Here is a 27,196-nt window from a genome sequence, read left to right as displayed (position 1 = left end):
CCTTCAAATTTAGTCAAAAACTATGTGTATCACAAATACTCCGCAGTGCTCATGGAGAATGTACTGCTACATTCTAACTGTCGATTCCCTGACCTCTTGAAAACTTACCAAATTGTATAAGATTTTGTTAGGCTTTGCATTTAATTATGGATTAAATACTGAGTTTATGAAAAAGTACTTAATACCCCAGACTCACCTTCTAGTAACATATACTAACCTTCTGAAAACTTAAATGCCAAAGGCAGTATTGATACTAACATTGATATTGAATTCTCTATATAAAGCCTTGAAGTAGAATGCTCTCATATAAAGGCTGTTGAGTAAAGGTAAGCCTGACTGGTGTTTTTCCACCAAGAGTTTTACCTTTGTGACCCCCTGTTGCACAAAACCTGCAACACATTAAATAAAACTGATTGGTCATTGTACAGCTGGGTTTGATTTTTTTTTTTTTAATGGAGAAAAATAAAAATGGGCAAAAAAATAAGAGTGCTAATAAAATGCATCTTTTTTCCTGTTGATGAAAAAAAATCACACAGGTATTTGTTCAGTGATACATTCTGAAAAAATAATTCAGGGAATTTATTTGTTGTTATCATTATTGCTATGAGAAGCCCAGACTGCCTCCTCCCACCCTGCCCCTCACCCCTGCCCACACACTACCCTAGGGGCTAACACTGCTGTGCTCCCCTAGCCCTACCCCCATGTTGCTCACCGCTCAGTTTTTGCCCATGTGGGTGAGCTCTACCCCTGCTTGCCTTCCTAGAATCCTTTTCCCAAACTACCCCAGCCACTGTGATGGGTCCTTCATTGAGCTCCATGGGACTTATGGTCTGTGCCACAAAATGTGGCACTTGACTACATAACAGCTCATTTGACCCCCTTTATGTGAGTGTGGCTGTTTTCTCCCCTCCTATATAATAGGTTCCTTTCAACAAGAATTGTTTCCTACACTTGCTTGATGTCTCCCAGTGAACCCAGCAGAAAGCTGACCACAGAAACATGTTCAATAAGCATGTGCTAAATCAGTGCGATGGGACTCCCATCACCTCCCTTGTCTCCCCAACGCCGTCATTCTCAGTCAGCGTTGGCGTGCCCTGAGAGCCCATGGCAGTCCCTCCTTTGTGAGACACCCTCGTGTGGGGACCGGTTCTGTATGTGAAAGAAAGTGTGAGTCAGTGAGCAGTGGCGAGTCAGTGAGCCCTATCTTGCTGCCTTGAAATTTCTTCTTACGTGTCAAACCATGATTCTTGACTCTGACCTGCTTCCGGCTGATTCCTCGGTTGGAAAGGATCTCTAACCTTCCTAAATCAACTCTGTAGAGTTCACTCCCTGCGTCCCCCGTGCCTGCTGGCTGGGCTTCCCGCTTGGTATTCTTATTTGTATTTTTTAGATGGAAAGATCCTCAGTGAGTTTGCGTCAGCCCTGTTTTGTTCATTGCGGTACTTCAGGCACTTGAACCACAAGATAAATATTTAGTATCAGTTAGCTTGAAGGAATGTTGGGTTGCACCCAAATGCAACCTCCTGGCACCACTGCTCAGAAATCGTCCCACCCCTGTCCTCACACAGCCTCAATTTCTCTTGTAGCAGCTCTGAATTCAGCTCAGAGTGGCCCCATCCCTGCCCCAGATTCTGGCAAGCCTCTGCCCAGGGGACATCCTGGCCCATCATCCTGCTGTCCTCCCTTCTCACATCTCATTAGGCACCTTTGGCATCGGTGCCTTCATGAGGTACTTAACTTCCTACAGCAGATGCTAGTTGGCAATTTAGAACTGTAAACTCGAGAGCTGAAGCAGAACCCAAGATAACCATGTCCAGACCCGCATTTGGTGGAGAGGGACCCAGGACTCTGGAGCGCCATGTGTTCCAATACATTTTCATTTCCAAACATTTAGAAGTTTCCCTCCCTGAAAAATAATGCAGAAGGAGTTGTAAGCTGATCTTTTGAGGATGGAAATGGAGACTGGAGCAGGCTCATGAGTGTGATAACTGCAAGACCTGCAAAGGGTTCCTGCCCTTGGCTAAGATCCTTTAGAATCGATACACACTGCTTGTGATGGGCAAGATCCCATTCATAGTTCTGTATCCGACCTCACTGCAGTTTACAGATAACAACTAGTATATTATTAAAAATGACAACGTAATCTGCTAGGCACTGTCTATACTCTGGCTCATTTGTCCTCACAAGAGTCCTTGGAAGGAACATACACATTACAGTTAATGAGACACAAGCTTGCAGATGCTACAAACTTGCCCTGCAGAGCAGAGCAAGTAGGTTTTGGAGGCAGAATTGGAATCAAGCCTGATTATAATTTTAATTAATTAGAGACAGGTTCTAGAGTGCCAGGCTGTGTGTGGAGAGAGTCACCAGCAGATGAGTGCCCAGTGCTAGGCAGGGATGTCCACGCTCATGGTCACTGGCCAGCACGGCACTGAGGGGGCCTTGTGGTGACTGCTAAGCATCCATTGGTGAAAATCACATTCATAAGTCAGATAACTTCACAAAGACCCTCATTTGTATTCTCCTCCTCTAGTCTAATTTCCTAATATATATTTTCTAGCTATTGGCCCATTTGATTTAAAACTGGATTCTGAGCCCTGTCCAGTTTGGCTCTACATTTAGAGTGTCAGCCTGTGGACCTTAGGGTCACAGGTTCAATTCCCAGTCAAGGGCATGCACCTGGGTTGCAGGAACGATCCCCAGCCCTGGTCAGGGGTGTGCAGGAGGCAAACAGTCAGTGTGTCTCTCATCACATCGATGTTTCTCTCTCTCTCTCTCTCTCTCTCTCCGCACCACCCTTCCACTCTGTCTAAAAGACAATGGAAAAAGATTCTCAGGTGAGGATTAACAAAACTAAGACTGGATTCTGGGGAAAGTGTAACTCCATCTTAAAAGACATTTGATAAAATGGAAAAAAAAAATTAACTTATAAGTAGATTTAGTAATAGTTTAAAAATATTCTACCAAGGAAGTACCCTTAATATTTGTACTTTGCAAAATGTTTTTACATACTTGAGAGCCCCTCAGAGTGTTTTCATATATATTATTTTATTTGATAAAACAATTCATTTTATCTAAGAAACTAAGATGTAGAATAAGAGATTCAAGTTCACATTTTCATTACAATCAGCAGTAAAAAATGAAAATAACTGTAATAGTAATAATAACGTGTACATTCACTGCCAGATTTAACCTTCTAAATTACCTGAGATGGACTTCCATCTCTGCAACAAATACAACACAGTGACTCTAACAAAAATTACTACCAAAAAAAACCCCAAAAGTATCTTTTAGAACAAGTATGTGGGATACATGAAATGAAATGCTAGAAAATGTCAGAAACCCTTTTCTCTCCATGTGGTAGTCTTCCACTTCATACAGCAGAGATACCATGAGGCCAGCCCTCCAACCTTGTTGCAGGCACAGGGTCAAAGGTCCCTGAGGAAGGAAAGTCGGTCACACACTGGCTGATAGAAAAGCTTTCTGCCCCACAGGAGTGTTTTTGCTCGAAGTCTATTTTCTCTAATGTCAATGTAACTACCAGCTTTCTCTTGGTTAGTGTTTTCCCAGTGTCCCTGTCTCCATCCTTTTACTGTTTTCCCTTGTCCTTATGTATGTCTTAGGTGTGTCTCCAGCAAGCAACATTCACCTTTATGTTATTGTCTCTGATCCAAATATCCCTCTTTTACCTGACGAGTGTCATACATTTATGTGTATTATAATTATTTCTACATCCTTATTTTGCTTTTTTTAATCCATCATGTATCTTCTCTGCTTCTACTTATTTTTTTTCTCTTTTCCTGCCTTGGACCAATGGAGTTTATTTATTCTCCTATATTCCATCTAGTGACTTAGACATTATATATTCTATTTTCTTTTTGTGATTAACTTGAAACGTAAAAGTGCACGTGACTAACAGAGTCTATTAATATCTCCATCTTCTTGTTGAAGAATATAGGGACAAAGCTCTAAATCTCTGAATCTAATCATTCTTTTCCATCTTTCATCTTCTTGAAATTAAAAACTCAATTGTTGTGCTGAACGTGTGATAAGAGCTGAGAAAATAACCCATAAAACAACACAGAAAGACAAAGAGTATTGTTTAAATTTTTCTAAATTTAAACTGATTTTATTATTTATTTTTATTCTTGTTGTTTACTGATTTCTCACTATTCTTTATGAATGTTGTTCCTTCCTCCAGGACTATTCCTTTTGTAATCCTTTCAATGAGAGCCTGTGCATAAAATACCCACTCACTTTTTATATTAGAAAAACATGTCTTTTTTTCCACATTGAGTAATAACTTATGATAACTTTTATAACATTTTGAAAACATGAGTCCTTATTTTCCCCAGCATTAATATGCTCAGGAGAAAGCTACAGCCTAATTGTTGTTCCTTGGTAAACAAAACGTCTCTTCTTTCTGGTTTATTTTGTAGGATCTGTTATTTGTCTGTCATGAGCAATAGATTCCTTATGTTAAGGTGCAGGAATACTTTTATTTTTCCTATTTGGGGCTCAGTGTGTTGCTTTAACCACAGAGTTCATGTTCTGCTCCAGGTCCACAAAATGTTACCCCATATCTCCTTGTATTTTGCCTCTTTCCCAGTCTTTTTGTTCTATTTTTCTCAAACTTCGATTACAAGTATATTGAGTCTTCTTATTGTGCCTTCTGTGCATCAGTGTCTCATTTACATTTTTTGTCTCTGTATCTTTCTGTGCTGTTTATGCATTAATTCCTCATAGCTATTATATCCTCTTCAGAATAACTCTCTTGACTTTTTAATTTCAATATCCTCGTTGTAATCTTCAGAGTCTAGGTGACTCATTTTTAACATATATGTATTATTTTCTCTTAACTGCTCATTTATTAGAGATTCTAACTCATCTTTATTACTTTAATCTTATTTTATAAGCTATTTCAGATTGATATAATATCGACAGATCTCGTTGTGCTAATTCTACTATCTGTTATGTCTGTTGAGTCTTCCTTGTAAGGTCCATTGTCTTAGGTGGTTTATAATATTTTTTACTCTGAGGTCATGTTCAGTGGGAACAGCTTCCCCACAACTAGGACATACCCTGTACCCTGTGATGTGACATATGATTTATAAGTTGTTCTTCCTTCTGCTACAGCCCCAAGGACTCCTTTTGGGTTTTTAAACTGATTAATAACCCCTTGAATTGAAATTCTCATTATGAAACAGATCATGTAATTTCAAAGCCAACACTCACATTTAGAGTTTGAATTTATCGTTAAACTGTATCGGTACTTCCCCAAACTAGTTCCTGGAGTTCTTCTATACTTCTTTACAGGTAGGGAACAGCCTCTTGAGGCTTCTGGTTTTATTCAGGGGTCTTGGTTCCAGCTTCCCACCTTTTTTGAGACCCCAAGACAACATCTTCTTTCCCTGTAGACATCAAAATTCCACCCCCCGTTATGTAGCCTGTGTTCAGTCCCAGGATATTCCTGGGCCAACCACATAGCTTTAGTTCCTTCAACACTGAGCTGCTTCTTTGTTTCTGGCCCTTGGGAATTTCCTTCAGGGTTCATTTTTAAGACAATGGATGTATTGAGTAAGCGTCTATTGAGTTTATACTATCTGCCAAACATCGTGCTGCCTTTGGGAGACAGGGACATGCGTCATGTGGTCACTGTTCTCAATCAGCAATTCCTGTGGCCAGAGACAAGCGTTTCAGCAAAGATACAGAAATCTGGACAGGCCATGAGTGCCACTCAGTGGATGAATGACTGGGGAATGTGGCTCACCCAGGGAGGACAAAAGAAACAGGTTGATTTCATAAAACATGATTGGTTGAAATAAAGAAGTCTTTCTGTAGGAAGTTCAAGTACAATTAAGTAATCAAAGCATACATGGCAGTCTCTTTGACATTAAATGTTACAAGTAATTATTAGCGCTATTCAGAAATACAGTCCTTGGCCAACTAAAATGCCAAAGAAGGTGTTTCTCTTCTTTGCTTAGGCAGATACACGAAAGTGCACGTTTATATGATAAACTTTACCATATTTTCCAGGCAAGATTTAAGATAAGTTTTATTTTCCTAATAAGGAAAGTTTGTTACTCAGCCACAATGACCTAGCTATAACTTTTCTGAATATTTTTTTTATTTTGTTAAAACTTCATTTAATATAAGCATCGACTCATTTCTAGGTACTTCATTTTTATTTTTAAAACAGACACTAATAAAATTGCAAAAGCAATCTGCTTTTCTAATTATTGCATTAAATTGTAAGGAATTTTAGAGTGCTAGCTGTTTCCAGTGCAAAACATTAAAAAGGAATAAGAGAAGAAGAAGAAAGAAAAGGAAGGAAAATATTTTTGGTGGAGATATTTCTTGTTGTTGTTGTTGTTTAATCCAAATACAATGCACTAGCATTGTATTATACTTTTAGGTGGAGAATCTTTGCCTGTACTGCATGAATACAGATCATTGACATTCCTCCCACACCCTTTCGTTTTCTCCAGCATCAGCTCCATGATAGGGTTTTCATTAAAATTTACATTCTTCCTCCTTACAATCTCCCACTGCATTTAATACCAACACCATATTCGTCAGTGGGTGGATGAGGCATTAACAACCCAGAGAATTTCTGGATGGTCCACAATGAGCTCACTGTAAGTAAGATGCAAACAGGGTACAGTGAGACCCCAGATGATCAGGAAAGGGAAGAAACAGATTTGGGTAAAACTATGCCAGTGATTAAATCAAAGATCAACTAGAGTGACTAACCTGTGCTCATTTCAATACAAATAGCATCTTCTGAATAAATGCTATAATGTCCTATTGAGATATTATTATTTATGTTTCATTAGGATGGTATAAATTTTGCATTCAGGACTTTATTTGAATACTTAGCCCCAAGCAGAATAAACTGAAATAAATTATCAGGTCAAGATCCAAGTTTTAATTTTATTCAGAGCTTCAAATTGAATCAATGTTCCCATTTTTCCTTAGTCAGATCCTTTCTATTTTAAGATCTTGGTCTTTTTTCTCCTCTCTTCCCCATCGTTGGTTTCTTCTGCTCTCATAATATCTTAATCTCCCCCCTCTTCTTCCCCAAATGTCTCTGTAGCTCAGGGTACTCATCTCATCGTGTTTCTTTGTCCTCACCACTGGCAATGATTACCAATCTTCATATTTCAGCACAGTTGTGTTCATTTTGCCTGAACTTGGCCACAGGAGTGAAAACATTGGGAAGGCTGCCTGCCTCCCTGATCTTGAGAGCAATGAATATTTCTCGTAAGTCTAAAATTGCTTGCGTGGGGGTACTTTGAGGCATACATGAAGACTAAACAGGAGGCTGAACTGAACTTCTTACTTCCTGAATTCATTATCCTGAACCCAGTGTGTGCCAAACCCGCGTGTCCTTAGTGAGGTGTTCAGAGTGTTTTTTCTAGGGGTAAATAGGAGCATGAGCGTTTTCCTGGACACCCTTCCACATGTGCAATAGACACACGTGGACAGTAGTTTCCTGGGGCCACTGATTTGTAATTTTGCCCCGAATGCAAGAGCAGAAAAAAATTCATGTGTGTTTGCCCACATCTGTTTTGGTCAGTGACTAAGCTCTGCTCAGAGTATAACTTATTATTACTAGATAGCTTATTTTAAAAGATTATCACCATATCTTTTTCGAAAATTTTAAACAAAGTAAGTTTTTAATTTTATAATTTCAATAATAAGTCTATGCAATAACTAGATAACATTTTGCCTAATTGACTGTGCTGTGGAATCTGAGCTAGCTTTAAATCTCACCTGCAGTAGCACGTTTTGTATTTTCTGCCCTTAGCATTTTCATTATTATATCTATTGATAAATTCTGTGTACAGCCCCCAAATCATTGCTTTTAACAATTTTCTCATAAGTAAAAACACTAATCCTAGTTATTGAGGATGTAAGTGAATATTAATTTATAAAAATCAAACCAAATACCATTATCTTCTAATAGATAACTCTGATATTTTATTTGAGTCTCTTTTTTTTATACTTTAGTATAGATCCTTCTCCAGAATGTATATCTGATAAGGGTGTGTGGTATTACTATTATTAGAAGTAGCATGCATTGAATAAGAATGATTTAAGCATCCTCAGGGGGGTGTCCTCCACCTCTGTCACCCTCCAGGATATTGCACATTCAGAGCATTAAAGGACATCTTATTGGATGACACTTAATGCCACCACCAACCCCCATCCAAACCCTGCTCTTGGGAAGAAGCCTGAGGTACAAATTGGGCTCCTCCCCTGATGCTGGTGGGAAAATGCCCTCCAGAGCCCCACCATGAACCACCAGCCTGCCATTCAGCTCCAGGCAGGCCCTAGGGCCCAGGGCAGCTCAGGGGTCCAGACAGGCTCTAGGAGGAATCAGAGAAGGACCTGGGATCATTAGAGAGGATCATTAACTCACAGAAAGTCTCACAGCAATGGGGTGTATGCTGGGCTACTAGGCTTATTCTTTAAACTCACCTACCCACCTCTCATTTTGTATTATAGACTCTCATTTCATTGTTACATTGGCATTTAACATATTGTGATGCTTATGTTTTTAAGAATAAAGCAGATGTATGTATATATATTTAAGGAATAAAGCAGAAAGAAAATGCGAACGAGGTAGAAAGGAAAAAGTGTTGCTCATCACTCTTTCAAGGAGTATTCGAGTTTTACTGAGGCCACACCAGTTTTACCATTATACCAACTTAGGAGTATTTGACAGCTGCGTTTCTATGATTAGCTACACATTGATCTGTTTCTACATCAATTGAATTTATGATCACTGCTTCATCATAGCTGTGATTTGAAACCCAACACATCCCACAAAATGGTTTCATTAACTGACATATTTTTTCTTTAACAGATTCCTTTACACATAACTTTAGGTTTATTTTCAAAGATAAACAAGCACAACATGTATTTATCATTAAAATTTTAATTAATTTTTTTTACTTCGTAACAATGATGCCAACATAATTGAACAAGGTGTGTGACATGGGTGTGAGCTTCCAGGGGAGGACAGAGTCTACTTGCTTAATCTTTAAATGATATTGGTGCATCTGGTGGTTTTAAATATCATTAAGAACTTAAGAGAATACATAAAATAACAATGCATTTTTCTTCTTTCTCTTTCTAGCAATGCAGCAAAAAGGCCTCTGCCTCTCTCCTGTGGCTTTTGAAGTCGTCGGGCATCATCGCAAACCGCCCCTGGCCGCGGATCTCCCTCACCATCATCAGCACAGCCATCATCTTAACCATGGCCGTGTTCAACATGGTGAGTCATGGCTCCTACTGGCTGGGACATCTTTGCTTCCAATGCCTGTCTCAGTAGGATTTTCAAACCTTGCCTATAGCTCCTTTGGCAACACCAATCATTGCCTATTAAAGTCAACATCCAACTGTTGCAGCATCAGCCTCTGTAAGAAACAGGATGCTTTCCCTGGGAGCCGCCGGAGAGAGGGGCTCCTCCCCGCAGTTCAGACCTCCCTGCTCCTTGTGGCTGTCCGGCATAGCGATGACACTGAATGTCAGCGGAGAACACCGAGGGGTAACAGAACCATCAAGTTAAGGACAGTGCAGTGACAGAGGTGTCCTTCTCTGGAGTGTAAGCGGCCTGATTTCAAACATCAGCTCTCACCGTACCAGCTGTGTTTTATTAAACGTCCACGGGTTGCATTTCCAGTTCTCTAAAATGATAACTGACACCTTGCTGTCAAGGTGGCTTTTAGGGTGAGTGAGCGGATGTTACCACCACGCTTAGGATGGCACCAGGCACTTTGTAAATATTCAAGCAATGGTGGCTCTTATTCTATTGATATTGTCATTACTGGTATATTCTTAAAAATAGGCAGGTAGGTAATCAATGCACATTGACACACATCCTTATCATTATTTTGACATCACCATCTCAACTATAAAGCATAATAATATTTTGAGTGTTGGATGATTTGCTAGTTATTGGAACTGCGGGGAACCATGGGGTGTAGTCCTTGCCTCCCAGAAGCATAAAATGAGGTTGAGAAGATAGAGTTTATCACCATCCTGGGCCCCCTCTTGCTCCTATTAAATGATAGGATATTGTTTTTATAAATGGGACAACATTCATTCAATCAAAAACATATTTATTGAGCATAAATATGTGCCTGGTACATTGTTGATGTGCAGAACACAAAGAGCGTTCTCTGCCCTCCAGACATTCATGGTGGAGTCTAGGAGACGGACAGCAGGGAAACCGTTAGAGAGAACCTGAGGGCCACAGTAGAGGCGTGTAGAGAGGGGGCAGGGGAAGGGACAGCAGCGCCTGCTGGACGGAGTTGTAAGGGATGGGTAGAAGGAGTTCAGGAGATGATAGAGGAGAGATGAGGAAGAGAGGAAGTATTTGGCGTCCAGGACTAGAAACAGGGCAGCCATTTGTATTAAGAAGTAGTAAAATATAAAGCTGGAAAAGTAGATAAGGTCTTGAATGTTTACTTGGGTTCAGCTCTCAACGTTATAGAATGAATAGCTTCTCCCGACTCTCACCTGGAGATTCAGGTGAGGGTGATGCCACCTGGAAGCCAGAAGGGCTGGGGTGCTGGCTGCAGGGTCAGGATAGCCTCTTCATCTGCTTCACTCTGATTCAAAGTCGATCTTCAGGACACCTGCAAAGGGGGTGTCAAAGAGACGCCGCAGCTTGCCCTGTTCCTCCCACTTCCTGCCCTGTCAGGAGGTGGCTATATGGATTATTATGTGTTCGGATTCTTGGGTATCTTCCCACATGGTCAACTAGAGGTCAGGCATGCTGCCTTGCCACACTTCACCTGACCACATGCCCCCAACTCCTTTTGGAAGCTCCCCTGAGAAAGGACATGAGAATGGGCCCTAATGTGGGCCTCATCTGACACAGGCCAGTGAGAGGTATGCCCTCTACCCCTGCATAGTCTCGGAGGTCAGCTCACTGAGAGGCCTACCCCTGTAGACAGTTGGAACTGCTGGGGAGAGGGAGCAGCAGTCAAGCCCACACTGCCCCTGGGCTGCCCTAGGGCCTCCTGGCCCTTGGTCTTTGTTCCTATGTGAAGTTATCAGCATGTGTCAAGTTCACCTTGGAAACTGCACCATCCTGGGCCCCCTCTTGCTCCTATGTAAAATCAGTGAGTGACCAGCTATTCTCCTCTCCTCCTGGACCTACACAGCTCCTGAGGCCAGTCTTTCTACTCCAGGCAGGCTGAGACCTCCCCCCAGGCGGGGACCTCATCTTCTAGGTCTAAGGCATATGTGGACCATGACATCATTTATTCCAACAAGAGTTGATCAAGACTGACCGTCAGCAGGAAAACGGTGCTATGTCAGGACCACCAGTAATTCCCCCTAGAACTATCCTGCTTTGGAACAACTTTAAAATGCAAGAACCCAGCCCTGGCCGGTTTGGCTCAGCGGTTAGAGCATTGGCCTGTGGTCCAGAGAGACCCGGGTTCAGTTCCCGCTAAGGACACGTACCTCGGTTGCAGTTTGTCCCTGGCCCTGGTTGGGTCATTTGGGTGGCAACCACTCGATGTGTCTCTTTCATGCCGATGCTTCTCTTGCTCTCTCTTTCTCTCCCACTCTATCTGAATAAAATGTGGGAAAATGTCCTTGGGTGAGGATTAAAAAAATAAATAAATAAAATGCAAGAACCCAAGTAGTCAGTCAGCCTGAGGCATATGCTCAGGAGGAGCCCCGACCCCCGGGCTTCCTGCGTGAGGACCTGAGAGGGTTTTCACTGTGGCTCCAGAGCTGTTGCCAGGGCACAGGGTGGGGGACGTGAGATGAGCTAGGACTGAGAAAGGAGGGGCTTTCCTGGAAGTCTGTCCACATGTGTATTAGCTTGTTAGGATACTTAACCTTGCTGCACAGGAAACACTATGGTTATTGCAAGGGTGTGAAAACTTGCAGGGGAACAAGAAGGACACAGAGGCCAAGCAAAGGGAGGGGTGAGAGCCTGTAGAAACATGAGTGCATTTCCAAAAATGCATTTTTCATGTTCCCCTTGGTAACGTGCAAGTGTGCTTTCGCCCCACTGCTCCCAGATCCAGAGAGCAACCAGCAGGCTCAGAGAGGCTTTGGAAATGAAAGCTGCAGGAGACAGCTGGTGCAGAAGTAACCTCTGCCGTGAAGGCACTGGGACCAAACACGGGACCACAGGTCTGAGCAACTTGAACAGACACAGGTGTTTTTAGCTGACCCCACAAGGGGTGATTGCCACAGTCCCCTTATAATTAAGCATTCTTATCCCTCAAGAGTGTGTTCCCTCACCTGTACAGACACAGAGCCAACAAAACACACTTGCTGAGAGCCACCTTCCCCATGTTCCCCATTGGCAGGCAGCACATAGAAGCTAGGAGAACAAGACATTTAACAGGATGTCACACACTTGGGACAGTTCCTTTCTTATAAGGGGTGGCTACCTAATAGTTACTGAATGAAAGAATGAATGAATGGACAGGTAAGCACACAGCCCTTCGAGAAAGCAACCATTTATTTTTGTAAAATCCAGTTTGACCTTATAAAACCAGGATTTATCACTTAATTGTTAAACGACAGAATCTAAGTGGGAAACAAATCTGATTTGGAAGTGTTTCACATCGGATAATTAGTAATGATTGACGGGCAGTTCGGTCACTGTCTAAATGTTTGATGAGCTGAGCATTTAGGATATTTGTTTTACAGTAACTGTGATCCCTTTGGAGAGAAGAAATACATCTTCAGTACCAGAAATACGTCTTCCAGGGCCACTTTTTTCCCTCACAAAGGAAGGAGTTTATTGCCAAGTGAGATAGAGAAGTCTGTGGAAGACTCGCTAAAACTATGATGGATGATCTTTGAGAAAGAAAGGAAATAAAGTTTTGCTCCATGTCCTGAGCTCCCTTCTGTAGAGTTCAGGCTGTGCGGCCAGGACTAAGCACGATTACTTTTTCTGTGCCCCGTGGTGGAGAGGGAGAAGAAATCAGAACCCCCAAGCAGGTGTTTTCCCCACCAGTGCAGGAGAAATGGCATTTTCCTTGATACTTGGGGCCCTGGAATTGGTGGTTCTTTTTCAACACAACTCCTCTTCTATTTATTTCAAAGAATCATCATAAAACAGTATGAAAGTCAACATTTGGTACAGAAAGGAAATAATTGTTCCTTATTAGGGAATAACTATGGAGTTTCTTCTATTTGCCATTTCTTTATTTTTTAGTATTTAAATCAGTTTTATTTGAGATCTGTCAAATCTAAATTTTAACATTTTGGAGCCCTCTGTTTGTCAAGCCATTATGCTGTCCAATTTTTTCTGATATAACTTTGTCCAAAAAATTAGCACATTTATAGTTCAACCATGGGTTGTGACATTTTTGACACATTCTTTAGTGGTGAATAAAGAAATGTACTACATTTCTTTGACTTTTCAAATCAGCATTTTGATTTTATCAAATGATATAATGGGTAGAAACATTATTTGGTATCATTTTTGGAATCTGAGGAGAAATAAGAATAGAGTAAATAAATGCCTCTGTCTACCCAAATAAATTAGAAGCATTTGGCAAGAACTCTGCCATCAAATGAAATAAATTAAAAGAAGAAAGCAACCAAAAAAAAAAACTGTACAGGTAATTTTTCCTTTTCAAACCTTGAATATGGATGGCTAGCACTAGGCAGAAAACACCACCTAGTTTTACAGCTGAAATGAATTTCTTCCAGTAAAGGGAAACTGGCCCAGTTCATTCTCTAGGTTGTCTTGACTAAATGTTCCTCTGACCTGCAGCCATGGTACAGAAAGTGATCCTTTGTCATTCAGACAGGCTGCCTATAGCTTCTCTGAAAAGAGACAGAAACAGAGATAAATGGAGAGACAGAGAAACAGAGAGATACAGAGACAGGGAGAAAGAGAAACAGAAAAAGGAAAAGAGAGACAGAGACACATATACACAGAGATTAAATTTCTCTTACTAACAGGTTGACACTGCCCTTCCAGGGGCTGATATTGGTGACCATTACATAAGTACTAATCATCTTCATTTGCTCAGGATTACCTTTAAAAAAAAAAGAAAAGAAAAGAAGACCCTTTTCTCAACAGTGCTAAGAGCATCCATCTTCTGAATTTTAATCCCCCGTGACCCTGCGCTGCCAAGCGCTCACAAATAATAAGATGTTGATACCAGTTGTTGCATTTTGCCCATAAAATTAATTTTTTTCTTAAAGTCAAAGACTCATAAAACTCCACTGACTGGGTGAATGTTTGAACCAAGGTGCTGAAGATGCCACAAACATATTCGGAAGGTTCTGATTTGGGGGTGGAGAGTTGCGTGTCCATCATCGTGGTGATGTCAACCTCAAATGTAATTCTAACCAAGCCCTCTGCCCTGGGCTTCGTACCTTTTTAATTTAATATTTAACAGAGTTGCTTGTATGTTCTTTAACATCAATCCTCCAGTTCTGTAACTCACTATTAAGCATTTGGCACAATGATGAATACTTACTTATTCAGTAGACACTCTCAAAGCTTTAAAAGCAGATGAAGCTGTAGCATCTGATGCAGAGACACTGGGATGCCCACGTTGTCCTGCTCGCTGTGTGGATGGAACACAGGCACTAACAGAGTTAGCCCTGCCTGCTAACTTTTCCATCTCCTTTGCACTAATTCATTGGAAAATAAACGTTTTCTTTGCAGTTTTTCCTGAGTGACTCAGAGGAAATGATCCCTCCCACTAGCAATGCCTCAAACATGAGTCTTTCTGCCTCAGTTAATCAGGCAGCGATTCTCCGTGCGCAAAACTTGTTTTTCCTTCCGGTAAGAGCATTTTACTCATCATCGCGGCATTTATTCTTTTTCTGGGTGGCTTGTGTTGTTTTTCATTTATTTAATGTTATGACCTCCACTTTCTCACCCATCCTAGGCTTCACTTTTCTTCTTTGGTGTCAATACCTGAGTAGGTCCTGACCACCCAAAAACCGTCAGCTTTTCAAAAGAGAAGTCCTGTCTGGCACCTGTCAGGCACATGTACAAAACCACTCAGTCATTTCGATGGTCTCACAGCTGACTCCTGCCTATTCTCTTAACTGCTACATTTTATGGCATGTATCCCAGCATTCGACATTCAATTACACGTCACTGAAGGTCTGGATTCCTTGCTCGTGGATTTTGTGAATTGTTCTGGTGAATGAGTGTCGGCTCCCTGACGCTCCGAGGCCAGGACCACATCTCCTATTCCTCCCTCTCCTCGTGCTGCTAATACTGCCCAGCGATTAGATTCTAAAATAATCCTTATAAGCAGACTCATTTTAACCAATGTCCAAAAAGGCTTAGATGGAAGTGTGTTAAGTGAAAAGACATATATCAGTTATTTACTGCTTAATACCCTTTTTCTATGAACTGTTGATGCAATAAAAATGGACCTTAATACTCTCTTTTTCATTTTATGAATGATCATCTAAAGTAGCATAAATTATTAACAATTAGTTTTTGTCTGTTTTGAGGGTGCTAAATGGACTATTTGGGGGACTGAAATTGGTCACTTAACATGAGTATTTTTTAAATGTCTTATCAATTTTTTAACCCCCTTAGCAATGGCGATAAAGGGGATTTCTTTGCCTCCTTCTTCCTTCACTGACTTGTCTACTGACAATCGGCGTTGGTGCTTTTTCCCATCTTGCCATTTCAGTTTCCTGAGATGCTCACGGCTCTGCGTGCAGAGAGTGGGGCCTCTGCTGTTCGTTGGAGGCCAGGGCTATTTCAGAAGCAAACTGATTGGGGTCCCTAGGAATGTCCCTGTGGGCTCGGGAAAAGAAGATGCCATAAGTTTTGTCCCTTATCCAAGGGGTCCTGGCCTTCATTTGAGGCATTAAACCCCCATGAGGATGAAACACCATGTTTTCTATATGAGTTATGTGAATGGTAAGAGACAGGTCTCATGGTGATTTATTGGCTGTGACCTCACTATGCATCCTTGAATGGATGGCGTTAGCACACCCAGTCCGTAGGACACTGGAGGGAGAGCGCCTCCAAGCTGTCCTCATGCAACATTCACAAGGTCGCTACTTGAAGTTTAAGATGCATTTTCATAGGAAAGGAAAGCATAGCTCACAAAGCATTATTTTAAACCTCTCCATCCAACATTTGTGGATAGACCAACCCACCATTAAAGGCAATAAGGTGAACATTCTGAATTTCATGTAGGTAAGTCAATCTGTATGGTATATTATTTTCAAAAAAAAGCAAATCATTAAAAACCCAAGATGGGGAAAGGTAACATTTATTCATCTTGAAAAAAAATACACAATAAACTCTTCAAAATCTAAGCCACACTTAGTCAACAGGCCATAATTGTTCCAATAAGTCCCCAGGGAGAGGGTCAGGGTGAGCGTGGCCAGGGAGGTCCCGCCCACTCACCAGCTGGCTGCACAGAGCTGCTCTGTTCACTCCCAAGCTCCGGAGTCCCCGAGGAGCCCGGGAACTCTCCAGCCTTCCCCTAATCGGTTTTTAGGAACATTAGGAAAGCCGTTTTGTGGAAGTGGGCAAAGTATGTCTTATTCCTCTCATACCCGATCTTCTGTGATATCTGAGGTGGACAAGGGAGTGGGGAGTACCACCTTCGCTGCTGTGGGTGGAACAAAGTGATATAACTTCTTAGTGGTAACTTATAACAGACATCAAAAAGCACAAACATAGACATAGCTTTTACCCTGCAATACTAAGATTGGAAATTAATTTATAGGTGCAAAGACAGCTACAAGGTATTTGTCCAAGTATTTACATAACATCAACAATAAACAAGAAAGTACAAGAAAGCAAACCATCTGATAGTTAAAATAATTTGTTTAAATAAATCCTGTTTTAAGTTATATCCAGCCAATACAAAAGATATAAAAATATTTAATGATACAGAAATATTTATTTATGATAAGTTGTTCATTGAAAAGTATCTTTTAAAAACAACCAAAACAGGCCCTGGCCAGTTTGGCTCAGCGGTTAGAGCGTCCACCTGCGGTCCGGAGAGACCCGGGTTCGGTTCCCGCTAAGGGCATGTACCTCAGTTGCAGTTTGTCCCCGGCCCTGGTTGGTCGTGCGGGTGGCAGCCACTCGATGTGTCCCTTTCACATGGATGTTTCTCTTTCTCTCTCTTCCTCTCCCTCCCTCCCACTCTGTCTGTACGGAAAATGGAAAAATGTCCTCGGGTGAGGATAAATAAAAAAAAAATAAAAACAACCAAAACAGTATAATCCCAATTTTATTAAAAAAAAAAAAATAGTTCCAATAATGAGTAGCAAAAAGTGGGGCTGGAAAGATATAGACAAAATAATTACTAGGCTCAAGTTAGATGTTGGAGATAATAGGAGACCCTTACTTTTTTTTTCTTTATTGATTTGAGAGAGAGAGGAAGGGAGAGAGAGAAATAGAAACATTGATGAGAAATAACATCTATTAGCTGCCTTCTTCATGCCCCTCACTGGGGATTTGACCAACAGCCTGGGCATGTGCCCTGACCAGGAACCAAACTGACGACCTCTTGGTGATGAGTCGACCACTGAGCCACACCAGCTGGGCATTGACCCTTATTTTTATATGTGTATTTTATATATTTCCTAATTTTGCACATCAGATACATAATTTCTGTAGCAGAAAAAGAAGTAATTTTAAAATATTCAACAAAATCAATCTTAAAGGATCTTTGCCATTTGGTACCCTGTACTCTACATGTATAGCATTTCATCAGAAAAATACCCTGTGAGGTAGATATTATTAAAATTTCCATTTTCCAGGTGAGGAAACTGAGGCCAAGGGAGACGTAAGTAAATTACCCAAGGTGCCGGTGGCTATTTCTTTGGTATTAAAATGCAAGTTAATTTCATTGATTTACTATATCAAAAGTGCTAATAACTATATTAACTACTATATTCACTTAGTTAACTTAATATTAATTAATATTTTCTATTTATTTTATTTAACAAACAAAAACAGATAGACATAGACAATAGTATGGTGGTTACCAGAGGGAAGGGAGGTGAGGGGTTAATAAAGGGTGAAGGGGGTCAAATATAAGCTAGTATTAATATGGTATTTAGTAATTAAAACATTAATAATTACTAACTTAAATATTAATAAATAATAATACAACTGTTAACTAATAGTTATATTAACTGTATCCAAACTACATAAAACTACGGTTACTAAGACTTGGACCCTAATAGAAGTCAGCTGCAGAGCGTGAAGCCGCACCTCCTGACCGACTGGCACTCCTCCGGCCGGCCTGCCTGATGCAGGAGAGATGCCACCTTCAGGGCGCCCACCTGACCTTCCAGAGTCGTGTCCCTCACTCACACAGCCTTCCGTGGCTCTCTCCAGGGTCCCAGCCTGCCTTTAATTAAGTCTCAGAATATCTTGTGCATGGCTTTCAAGAGTTCTCGAATGGCGTTTTTAACAGAAAATGGACTGAGAGCCCCCTTTCCGTTAACGTATGTATTTTTGTAGCTATTCCTGAAATGTAAAAGCTTTTTAAAAGCCTCAGAATGAATTTTAAAATGTGAAAACATAGGCAGATTTGCATAGGTATTGGCTGGCTCATATTTCAAACTAAGGGTATTGCAGAAAACCTTTACAATCCTATCTGCACCCCCCGCCCCCCCCCCAAAAAACTTCCATGCACACACTGACACACACGTTCACATAAGTGGCTTCTTCTGCTTTTCATTTGATTGGGCTGAACTGGCTGATAACCATCATTCTAACAATGGTTTTCAACCTAATTTTAGCAGCAGAATCATTTTTAAAACCAAACCTTGCAAAGAGCCCAGTTTAAAATCCTAACAGCAGAATCTACAAGAGAAGGAAGCATGTTGGATGACCATGGCATTGTTAACTCTCCTTTCTTCCCCGGGAAAAGGACTGATGAGCATTTAATATCAGTAGCCTTCCAGACAGCTTATTGTGGATGACCTCAGCTGGGGAAATAAAAGCAAGAGCTAGACTGACAAAAATAAGCAGTTTATAAATGGCTTAGTTCATATAATGAAACTAAGATGGAGTAGCTTACAATGTAGGCTATTTTTTAAAGACAGGGTTTATCAGACATCAATCAGATCTATGTTTTATTAAAATCATTAAACTTCTTTAGTGCTAGTTCTGTTCCAGGAATGATAATATAGTAGCAAAACTCCTTGTTCATAAAAACACCATGTTAGCCAAAAAAAAAAAAAAAAAAAAAAAGGCTTTGTGAGCTTGGCAACTGCTTCCAGGGCTCTGGGCTCCAAGCTTTACCTGTTCTCAGTGACCTACGAGGAGGACGCATGTTACAGGTGAAGACACTGTGGCACAGGCACATTAGATCACTGACCGAACGTCAGTCAGCTAATGAGTGAAGTAGGGTAGAAACAGGGCACCCGGACTCAGGGATGTCCATTGTGGTCAACAGTGAGAACATTGCCAACGCTGGCTGGCCTGCCCTGCTTCTAACGGACTAAATGAAAGCCAGGTGCCTGCTTCTCCTTCACACCTGGTTCTTCCCATCCACTTCCAGGGTATTAGTGATTCACCCTGGTCAAGGGCTTTAGTTTTCAAAATCCCTTCTGTTTTAAATAATCCATCTGACACACAATGTCTCTTTTAATAAAATGTCTACATTCTTCTTATCCTTTTAACAGAGCTACCTGTTACGATGTATATCCACATAATGAATTAAACAGTCAAAAGGCCAAAAAGAGTCTATGCTTTATAACTTTTAAAAAATCTGTACATGTATTTTTATTTTCAAGAAGCAAATGACATTGGCTTATAATGACATGTCTTCAATATAGACTTTTTTAGAATTATTTCTATCAGGCAATGTGCATGATTATTTTTATTAAACATGCTAAGCTGGGTCAGCCAGCCATGTCACGAGTGCTTTCCCAGGCAAATGTGTGCCGGCGTTGACTGATGCATCAGAGGAGAAAGGGCATTTGCTTTTACAGCAAATTTGTAAGTTGACCAGTGAGCTTGTTGATGGTCCCCAATCTGAACTGTCATTTCAGCTTTCTCAGAAGAGATCGTAGGTACTGATCCAACCTATTTTCCTGTTTTAGTACTTTATATACAGCTGCATCCTGGGGTTGATATCCTGCTCGGTTTTCCTGCGGGTGAATTACGAGTTGAAAATGTTGATCATGATGGCGGCGCTGGTGGGCTACAACATCATCTTTCTCCACACTCACGCCCACGTCCTGGACGACTACAGCCAGGTCTTGTTTGAGAGGTAACCTGCTTCCTCTTTTTTCTCCTTACTTTAGTTCTTTCATGGGATGTCAACAAAGCGAGTGTGTTGAGTAAACGCAAGTTAACAATAACATTGTAATTGGAAATCATTGTTTGGGAGTTTCTTTGACGCAATGGTTCAGAAGGGTGATGTGTGTTTTTATTACACATTACACGGAATATGTATTATCATGAACAGAAGATATGAAGTCGTTTAGAAATACAATTGTGCTATAATCTGCACTATATTTATAAGCGTAATCTAGGGTTTCGCACCTTCAGCATTATTGATATTTTTCCGGATAATATCAATAGTTTTCATGGGGGTGGCTGAATAATTTTCTATTAAAGGGACTTTTCTGTGCATTGTGGGATATTTAGCAGCGTCCCTGGCCTCTACCTACTAGATGCCAGACACAAAGCCATGTCTGGCATCTCCCCCAAAGCCATAAAAACCAAAAATGCCTCCAGACATTGCCAAATATAATCTGCAAGGCAAAATGTTCCCGCTCCCCAGTCCAGAACAACCGAATCAACATACACAAAAGTACTGGAAACTAAGTGGATATACATTCACAAGCTATAGTGCTAAATTTCTTATGGGAAAGTTCCTAAAACACCCTAGTATGGAGGTAGTACTACTCTCGCTGTGGCAATTTTCCTTCTGTGAAGAAACTGACTTCCAAGAAAAGATATGACTTAGGACTAGATGCTGAGAGAATGGTCCTCAGACACTCAGTGGGGTTTATACAAGGTTTCCTGTGATCAAATTACTTCCATAAGCTTATAATACTTATTCCCTGCTTGAGAGAAAAAAAATGATTTAATCACTGTGATATCCTCCATCTCACATTTTAATCATAAAACAAGGTTTTACCTCAAGTGCTAGGTTTCTTTCTAGATCCACCATGCTTCACCTTTCTTCCATGAGCATGTTGCATAATCCTCCATAATATTTCTCTATTCCCTTTAATATAAAAGCAACACCTTGAGTATTTGCACAGATTCGTTGCTCCAGAAAGATGGTGTGTGCAGACAGTACATGGCCATATACTTCTGCTTTGGAGGCCCAGGGCCAAGAACACTGTGTAAACGTGTCTTACCAATAAGAATACTTTCAGAAACACAACAGCAAGTCATTCTCTCCACTTAATTTCATTTCCATCACCCTCCACACCATGAAATCCTAATAATCTGTAATCAAGCTTAGGGGAGTGGAGTTGCAACAAATGTATAATTGTGTTAAGGAAATTTTATGATTCCTTAGCCAAGATGAGAATGAAATCAGAAGTTAATTTCCCAATAAATTCTCCAACTCGCCCACCAAACATGCTTAATATTTCTGTACCATATTCAGAGAGCCTGTATCGAATCCCTAAGTAAATGCGGCATTACTGATTTTTATGCACAGCTGACGACAACGCTAAATTTCCCTTTATTAAATTTAAAGGTCCTAACTGCGCCACACAGCCATAGCGAAGGCAGAAATTAGATTACAAGTTACTGATGGCTGAGATGTACTTCTGGGACCTGAGAGAGACAGTACCTGTAGAACCCTGGCAGCAGGAGAACAGCAATTTGGTGGAAGAACAGGAGTTTTTACTTTCAGAGACCTTTGGTTTTATTCAAGCTCCTTTGTGTTTGTTCTCTTGGTTTTGTCTCGATAACAGCCTTACAGCTAGGGAGGGCTGACATGACAGCCCCAGGGGCCTGCCATTGCTTCTTCCGACAGTGAGCCAGCATCCTCTCCAGGGGGGGCACACCTGGCTCCCTGTTCCTAACCTGGACATTAAGGATCTGGTCCTTCCAGACCCGATTCCTGCAGGAGCCGCCAGTGTACTCCCAGAGCATCCTTCTGCTGAGAGAGAAATATTACTGGCCTAATTTCAGATTTTCTCTAATGTCAGTTTAAAACTCACCCCATGTGAGAAACTCCTAGGAGTGGATGTTTAGAATTCCCTCCTGACTTCTTAGCCTCTGTGTGTGTCTGATACAACCCCACAATGCATGCCAAAGCCAAAACACGTTCATTTCAATGTTATCTTTCTCTGCTGAGATTCAAGAGATCCCCCAATCAAATGACTGATAAAGTTTCGTCATCCTGTATCTGGTTTGTTGATGCTGACATAACTCTTTCAGATACAAAACCAGGACTAGAATCCCAATTGGGTTAGTGCCTTGAGAGTCGACATCCCTAAGTCTGAAGCAAGGGTTGCCCTTCAAGGAGGGAACTGCTTAAGGGGTGCCAGGCAGCAACTTCTTTAATGACCTATGGATTCTGTGCCATTGAAGTCACATACTTGGTCATTTTTTTATCTGACCCAGTTCTGGTCACAACTTCCCGCCCCCAAACATTTTTCATTCCTGGTGTTCTAGTTCTTGCCCCGGTCTTCTTTCTGGGAACTGTTTTGGCCTGTGTGGCAGTCAGTGTCCTTGCTGCCCACCCCAGCCTCCAGACTGGCCCCTCATTGGCACTGAACGTTCCCGTAGACCTACCATGAGCTTCTGCTTTCACCCCTGGGTGTGCCTGAGGACTGAACAGCCCTCCCGTCCGGAAAGGTAGAGAGTATCCCCTATGGACAAATCGGTTCCTCTGATGTCTGCCCACTTTTTGCATGGTACATACACTGAGGACTTTAATAGACACTCTTGAATCAAGGAAAGAGCAGATCTGAACCAAGTACCACCACAGTGTCCACAGTGCCTAAAACCGTGCCTGGTATCGTGTACGTGGGTGCTCAGCAAACATCATTTGAGTGAATGAGTAGAAGCAGCCTGTCCTCCTGGAGGTACTGGCTGTAATGAAATGTTCCCTCGCCTGCTTCCCTGAAGAAAGAGGCTCCTTGGAGATGTGTCTGTCCAGGATCAGCATCAGTTTTGTTTATACCTTTAAATGTCAAGAGAATATTTGAAGAGGACAACTCTGTATACAAGGCAGTGCCCAGCCATCTGTGAAATACACAGTTTGGACAGTGTTGTCATCCTATATGTGAGTTCACCATGAGCCATGTATCAGAGGCCTTTTTCAAACCACATTGGACATTAATAGTGGACAAGCCAAGATAGTACCTACCAACAGGGCATTTTTGGCCAACAGGGTTAGCAAAGAACACAGGAGAAGTATGCACTAGAAAATCTCCAGATCGGTGAATAATTCAGAAAGTGACATCAAACATATTCTTACAGATTCATGAATGTGGAGAGCGACTTTTCAGGAGAAGAAAGAAGGCTGCTTTGAGAGTGTGCTATTGAAAATTTGAAGTCTTGCCATTCATGACAACATGAATTACGCTAAGTGAAATAAGCCAGACAGAGAAAGATAAATAGCATATGATTTTAGTTATAGGTGGAATCTAAAAAACAAAACAAATGAACATGCAAAACCGAACAGAAACAGACCCATAGATACAGAGAACAAGCTGATGGTTGCCAAAGGGGGTGGGGGAAGGAAGATGGGTAAAAAGGGAAAATAAATAAATATGCAAAAAAATGCAACGTATGATATAAACATGACAAAAAAATAGTTTCAATTCTAATATAGTAGTTGAATATAGTTGTAGCAGATTCTTTTTGTTTCTTTGCAAAGGAATATAAATCTCTAAAAGATGTTTTAACAGGTTTTTTCTTTATTGATTTTTAGAGAGAGAGGAAGGGAGAGGGAGAGAGAGATAGAAACATTAATGAAAGAGAACATCGATTGGCCGCCTCCTGCATAGTCCCCACTGGGGATCAGGCCCACAACCCGGGCATGTGCCCTGACCGGGAATCAAACTGGCGACTTCTCTGTGTATGGGTCAATGCTCAACCACTGAGCTACCCCAGCTGGGCTGTTTTAACAGTTTTTATTTGCATTTCAATTATTGATTATAAGTCATATAAAAATTTGGAAAATAAATCTCTGAGAATAGAGGTCAGCAACATTTCAGTACTTAACATTACCTGCCGCTGTGTGAGTCTAAGTCACCTCATGGCGACAGAAGCTCAGAAGTCTCTGGAGTTTAGAAGGGCATTTACAGCAGTCCTCCACCGTGCCTGTGAGGACAGGATGTTTCGCTGTATCGGTCAGTAAGGATTCAGTTCCTGTCCCATAACACTGTCTCCAGAAGCCCTCAGCCAGTGCCTTTGAGGACACTGAGTGCTCTTCATGGTGATGGTGATGGTGATGACCATTGGTACTGCTGGAAGCTGTGTTTGTATCAAAGACACTTCCCATGACAACTGCTTGTTACGGAGTCTGCATGACTTTGTCAGATTTTTCCTGGAAGCTTTTTTTTGCAGAACTAAAGTCTCAAGGGATGAGTGTTATCATTTCATGTCAACCCAGAAATGTGCCTTTAATTTTAAAAAGGTGTCGAGGGTGGAGAGCTTGAACAGAGGGGATCACCAGGAGCCCCGCAGACTAACCAGCTCTGTTTCAGCACTTCAGCTTCATAAAATAGATACTTTGAGGACAGCATATAAACAAGGTGTTTAAATCAGCACCAGTCATACTGGTGTCCAGCATCCAGAAGCTCTGGATTATTGCTGGTATCAATTTCTACGTAATGTTAACTTCCAGATTAGCAACAGCTTGGCATCAAGGGTAGCAATGGGGACGCTCAGGCAGACATATACCACTGAGAGCTGTGAGTTAAGCAACTTTGATGTGGAATTGTTCTGCTTTCCCCATTCTTCCTGTGTCTCGTAGAAAACCCAATGGCTGGGTTTCAGGATATTGTGACATATTTTGACAGTGCCCCAACTTGGGATCGATGGATGATGAGCCCACTGAACCTCTTGGGGAAAAACTGCGGAAAGAATCACTCAGGAGCAAGGCAGGGGAGCTGTGCAGACTTCGTCCGGGGTAGACAGCCTGAGCGTATTCCAAAGTACCTGAAATTGCTTTGAAGTCTCTTCTTTTATTTTATTTATTTTTAATTAATTAATTTATTTTTGTTACAGATGTTTCTCCTTTTCCCCCCACTGATACCTCCCACCCCTACCCTCCCCGCCCTGTCCCCAGATTTGTTGTCCATGTCCATTGCCCAGGCACACATGCATAAGTTCTGTGGTTTAACTCTCCTCCCCCACCCCCTCTTCTGGGGGTTGTTAGTCTGTACCCCAATTCCACATCTCTGGGACTACCCCATTCCTCAGACTGTTATGTTCATTATATTCCACAAATAAGTGAGATCACACAATACTTGTCTTTCTCTGTTTGGCTTGTTTTGCTTAGGATAATACTCACATCATCTCTCCCCCAGGATGGCACAGCTTAGGGTCAAGAGAGATCCTCTCACCCATGACTTCTCCTGAAGGGGAAAACAAGAGCGTGTGAGTGAGCACAAAGCTTCCCCAGCTGTGCAGGATACTACCAAAGGGGCCCACGTTTCTCTTGACCCCCAAGAATACTAAATCAGAAGCTTTACAAGTAGGGGTCAGGAAGAGGCTGGAGAGGGGCAGATGGGACTCTCCAAAGGCATTTAAAGGGATTCCACTAGCTGCATTGAGGCTTCCATCAAGCAGCCTGCCCATGAGCCACTGGGAACACTTCTCCCACGGATCCCCTCAACTGGCACGGGCACCCCCACTGCTCCCTGCGCTGTCCCTCCCACCCCCTCTGTGGCCAGCTTCCTGTGTGCACCCCCAATGGCAGCAGCAGAGAGAGCAAGCTTTGGCAGACAGCTAGTGAGCACCCAGAAAGCTGGCCCAAATATGGGGACTTGAACAGTATCAGGTTTTGTTGGGGGAAACAAAAGGAAGGCTGTCAGCACTTGGCCTGATGCACTGTTGGATGGAGAGGAGGAATACAAGCTTAAGATTTCTGCCACTAGAGGGAGCAAGACACGTGGAGCATTTTTGCAGTGAAGGCACACAAATGGTCAGCAGGTACAGGAAAAGATGCTCGGCATCACTAATCAGGGAGATGCAAACCAAACCACAGTGAGATATCCCCTCACACTTGTTAGGATGGCTATTATAAAAAAGACAAGAGATATCCAGTGTTGACAAGGAAGTAGAGAAAAGGGATCCCTTGTATATTGTTGATGAGAATGTAAATTGCTTCAGCCACTGTGGAAAACAGCATGGAAGTCCCTCAAAAAAATTAAAAACATAACTACCATATGATCCTGTAATACCACTGCTGGAATATGCCGATAGAAATTGAAATCAGGATCTCGAAGAGGTATCTGCACTCCCATGTCTGCTGCAGCTAATTCACAATAGCCAAGACATGGAAACAACCTAAGTGTGTCAGTGTAAGAGTAGGTAAAGGTGTGACATATATAAATATGTATTACACTTTTGCCTCAGCGTATCTACTGTTACCAAAACAATAGTAACCAGCTATCTTGTAGTACTTTTCTTCTTAAAATATAGAGGCTCATTTCACTGAGAAAAAAAAAATGTTAAAGATTATATTTGTGTCCATATGCCTGAACTGCTTTATCTCTTATGAGAATGAAAATGTCATTTTTACCTCACCGGAACTGTTTGTCTTTAGGTTAGAAGCTGGTGCACCAAGTAATCCCTCCATATCTGCCACCCAAGTTGTTGGGTTTCTTTGCTCTTTTGGACTCTCAAAACCTGAGGGCCAGAATCCATGCCTTATGAACAGCATCAGGGTCAATTAGTGTGTGGCTACAGCTGTATTTGGATACCTACATCCCCAGAGTCCAATTTTTAGGTATTAAAAAAAGCATATTTAGTTACATGTTGGCTGGAACTGTCATCAAGTTAAGAATCATAGTTAGAAATTTTCTCAATTATATCAGCTCTGTCTCCTCCAGCCCATAACTCAGTGATAGCACAACCCTCACAGGTAAAAATCCAAAGTGGGGTTGATTCTTATAACTTAAAGGGGAGCGGGAAAGAAAGAGGCCTCATACCCAACTAGCTGTTATTTTTTTATATAAATGGCTAACATTATTATTATGGTTAAACTGTGTCCCCCTAAAGAAGATGTGTTGAAGTCCAAACCCCCTA

General features: G+C 41.6%; 1 protein-coding gene across 1 annotated transcript in view; it reads left to right on the top strand.

Annotated features, from left to right (window-relative positions):
• The window catches only part of ADCY2 (adenylate cyclase 2), a 358,147-nt gene that overhangs the window by 303,587 nt on the left and 27,364 nt on the right, over positions 1-27,196 (top strand). Inside the window, exons 16-18 of the mRNA XM_036280720.1 lie at positions 9,146-9,283; positions 14,675-14,794; positions 20,062-20,231. Of these exons, the coding sequence (XP_036136613.1) occupies positions 9,146-9,283; positions 14,675-14,794; positions 20,062-20,231 (428 nt within the window). The remainder of the gene's footprint in view (positions 1-9,145; positions 9,284-14,674; positions 14,795-20,061; positions 20,232-27,196) is intronic.

Source organism: Molossus molossus, unplaced genomic scaffold, assembly GCF_014108415.1.
Source record: "Molossus molossus isolate mMolMol1 unplaced genomic scaffold, mMolMol1.p scaffold_m16_p_3, whole genome shotgun sequence".
Classification (NCBI taxonomy): domain Eukaryota; kingdom Metazoa; phylum Chordata; class Mammalia; order Chiroptera; family Molossidae; genus Molossus; species Molossus molossus.
The sequence above is the reverse complement of the archived record's forward strand: the minus strand, read 5'-3'. Positions and strand labels throughout refer to the sequence as shown.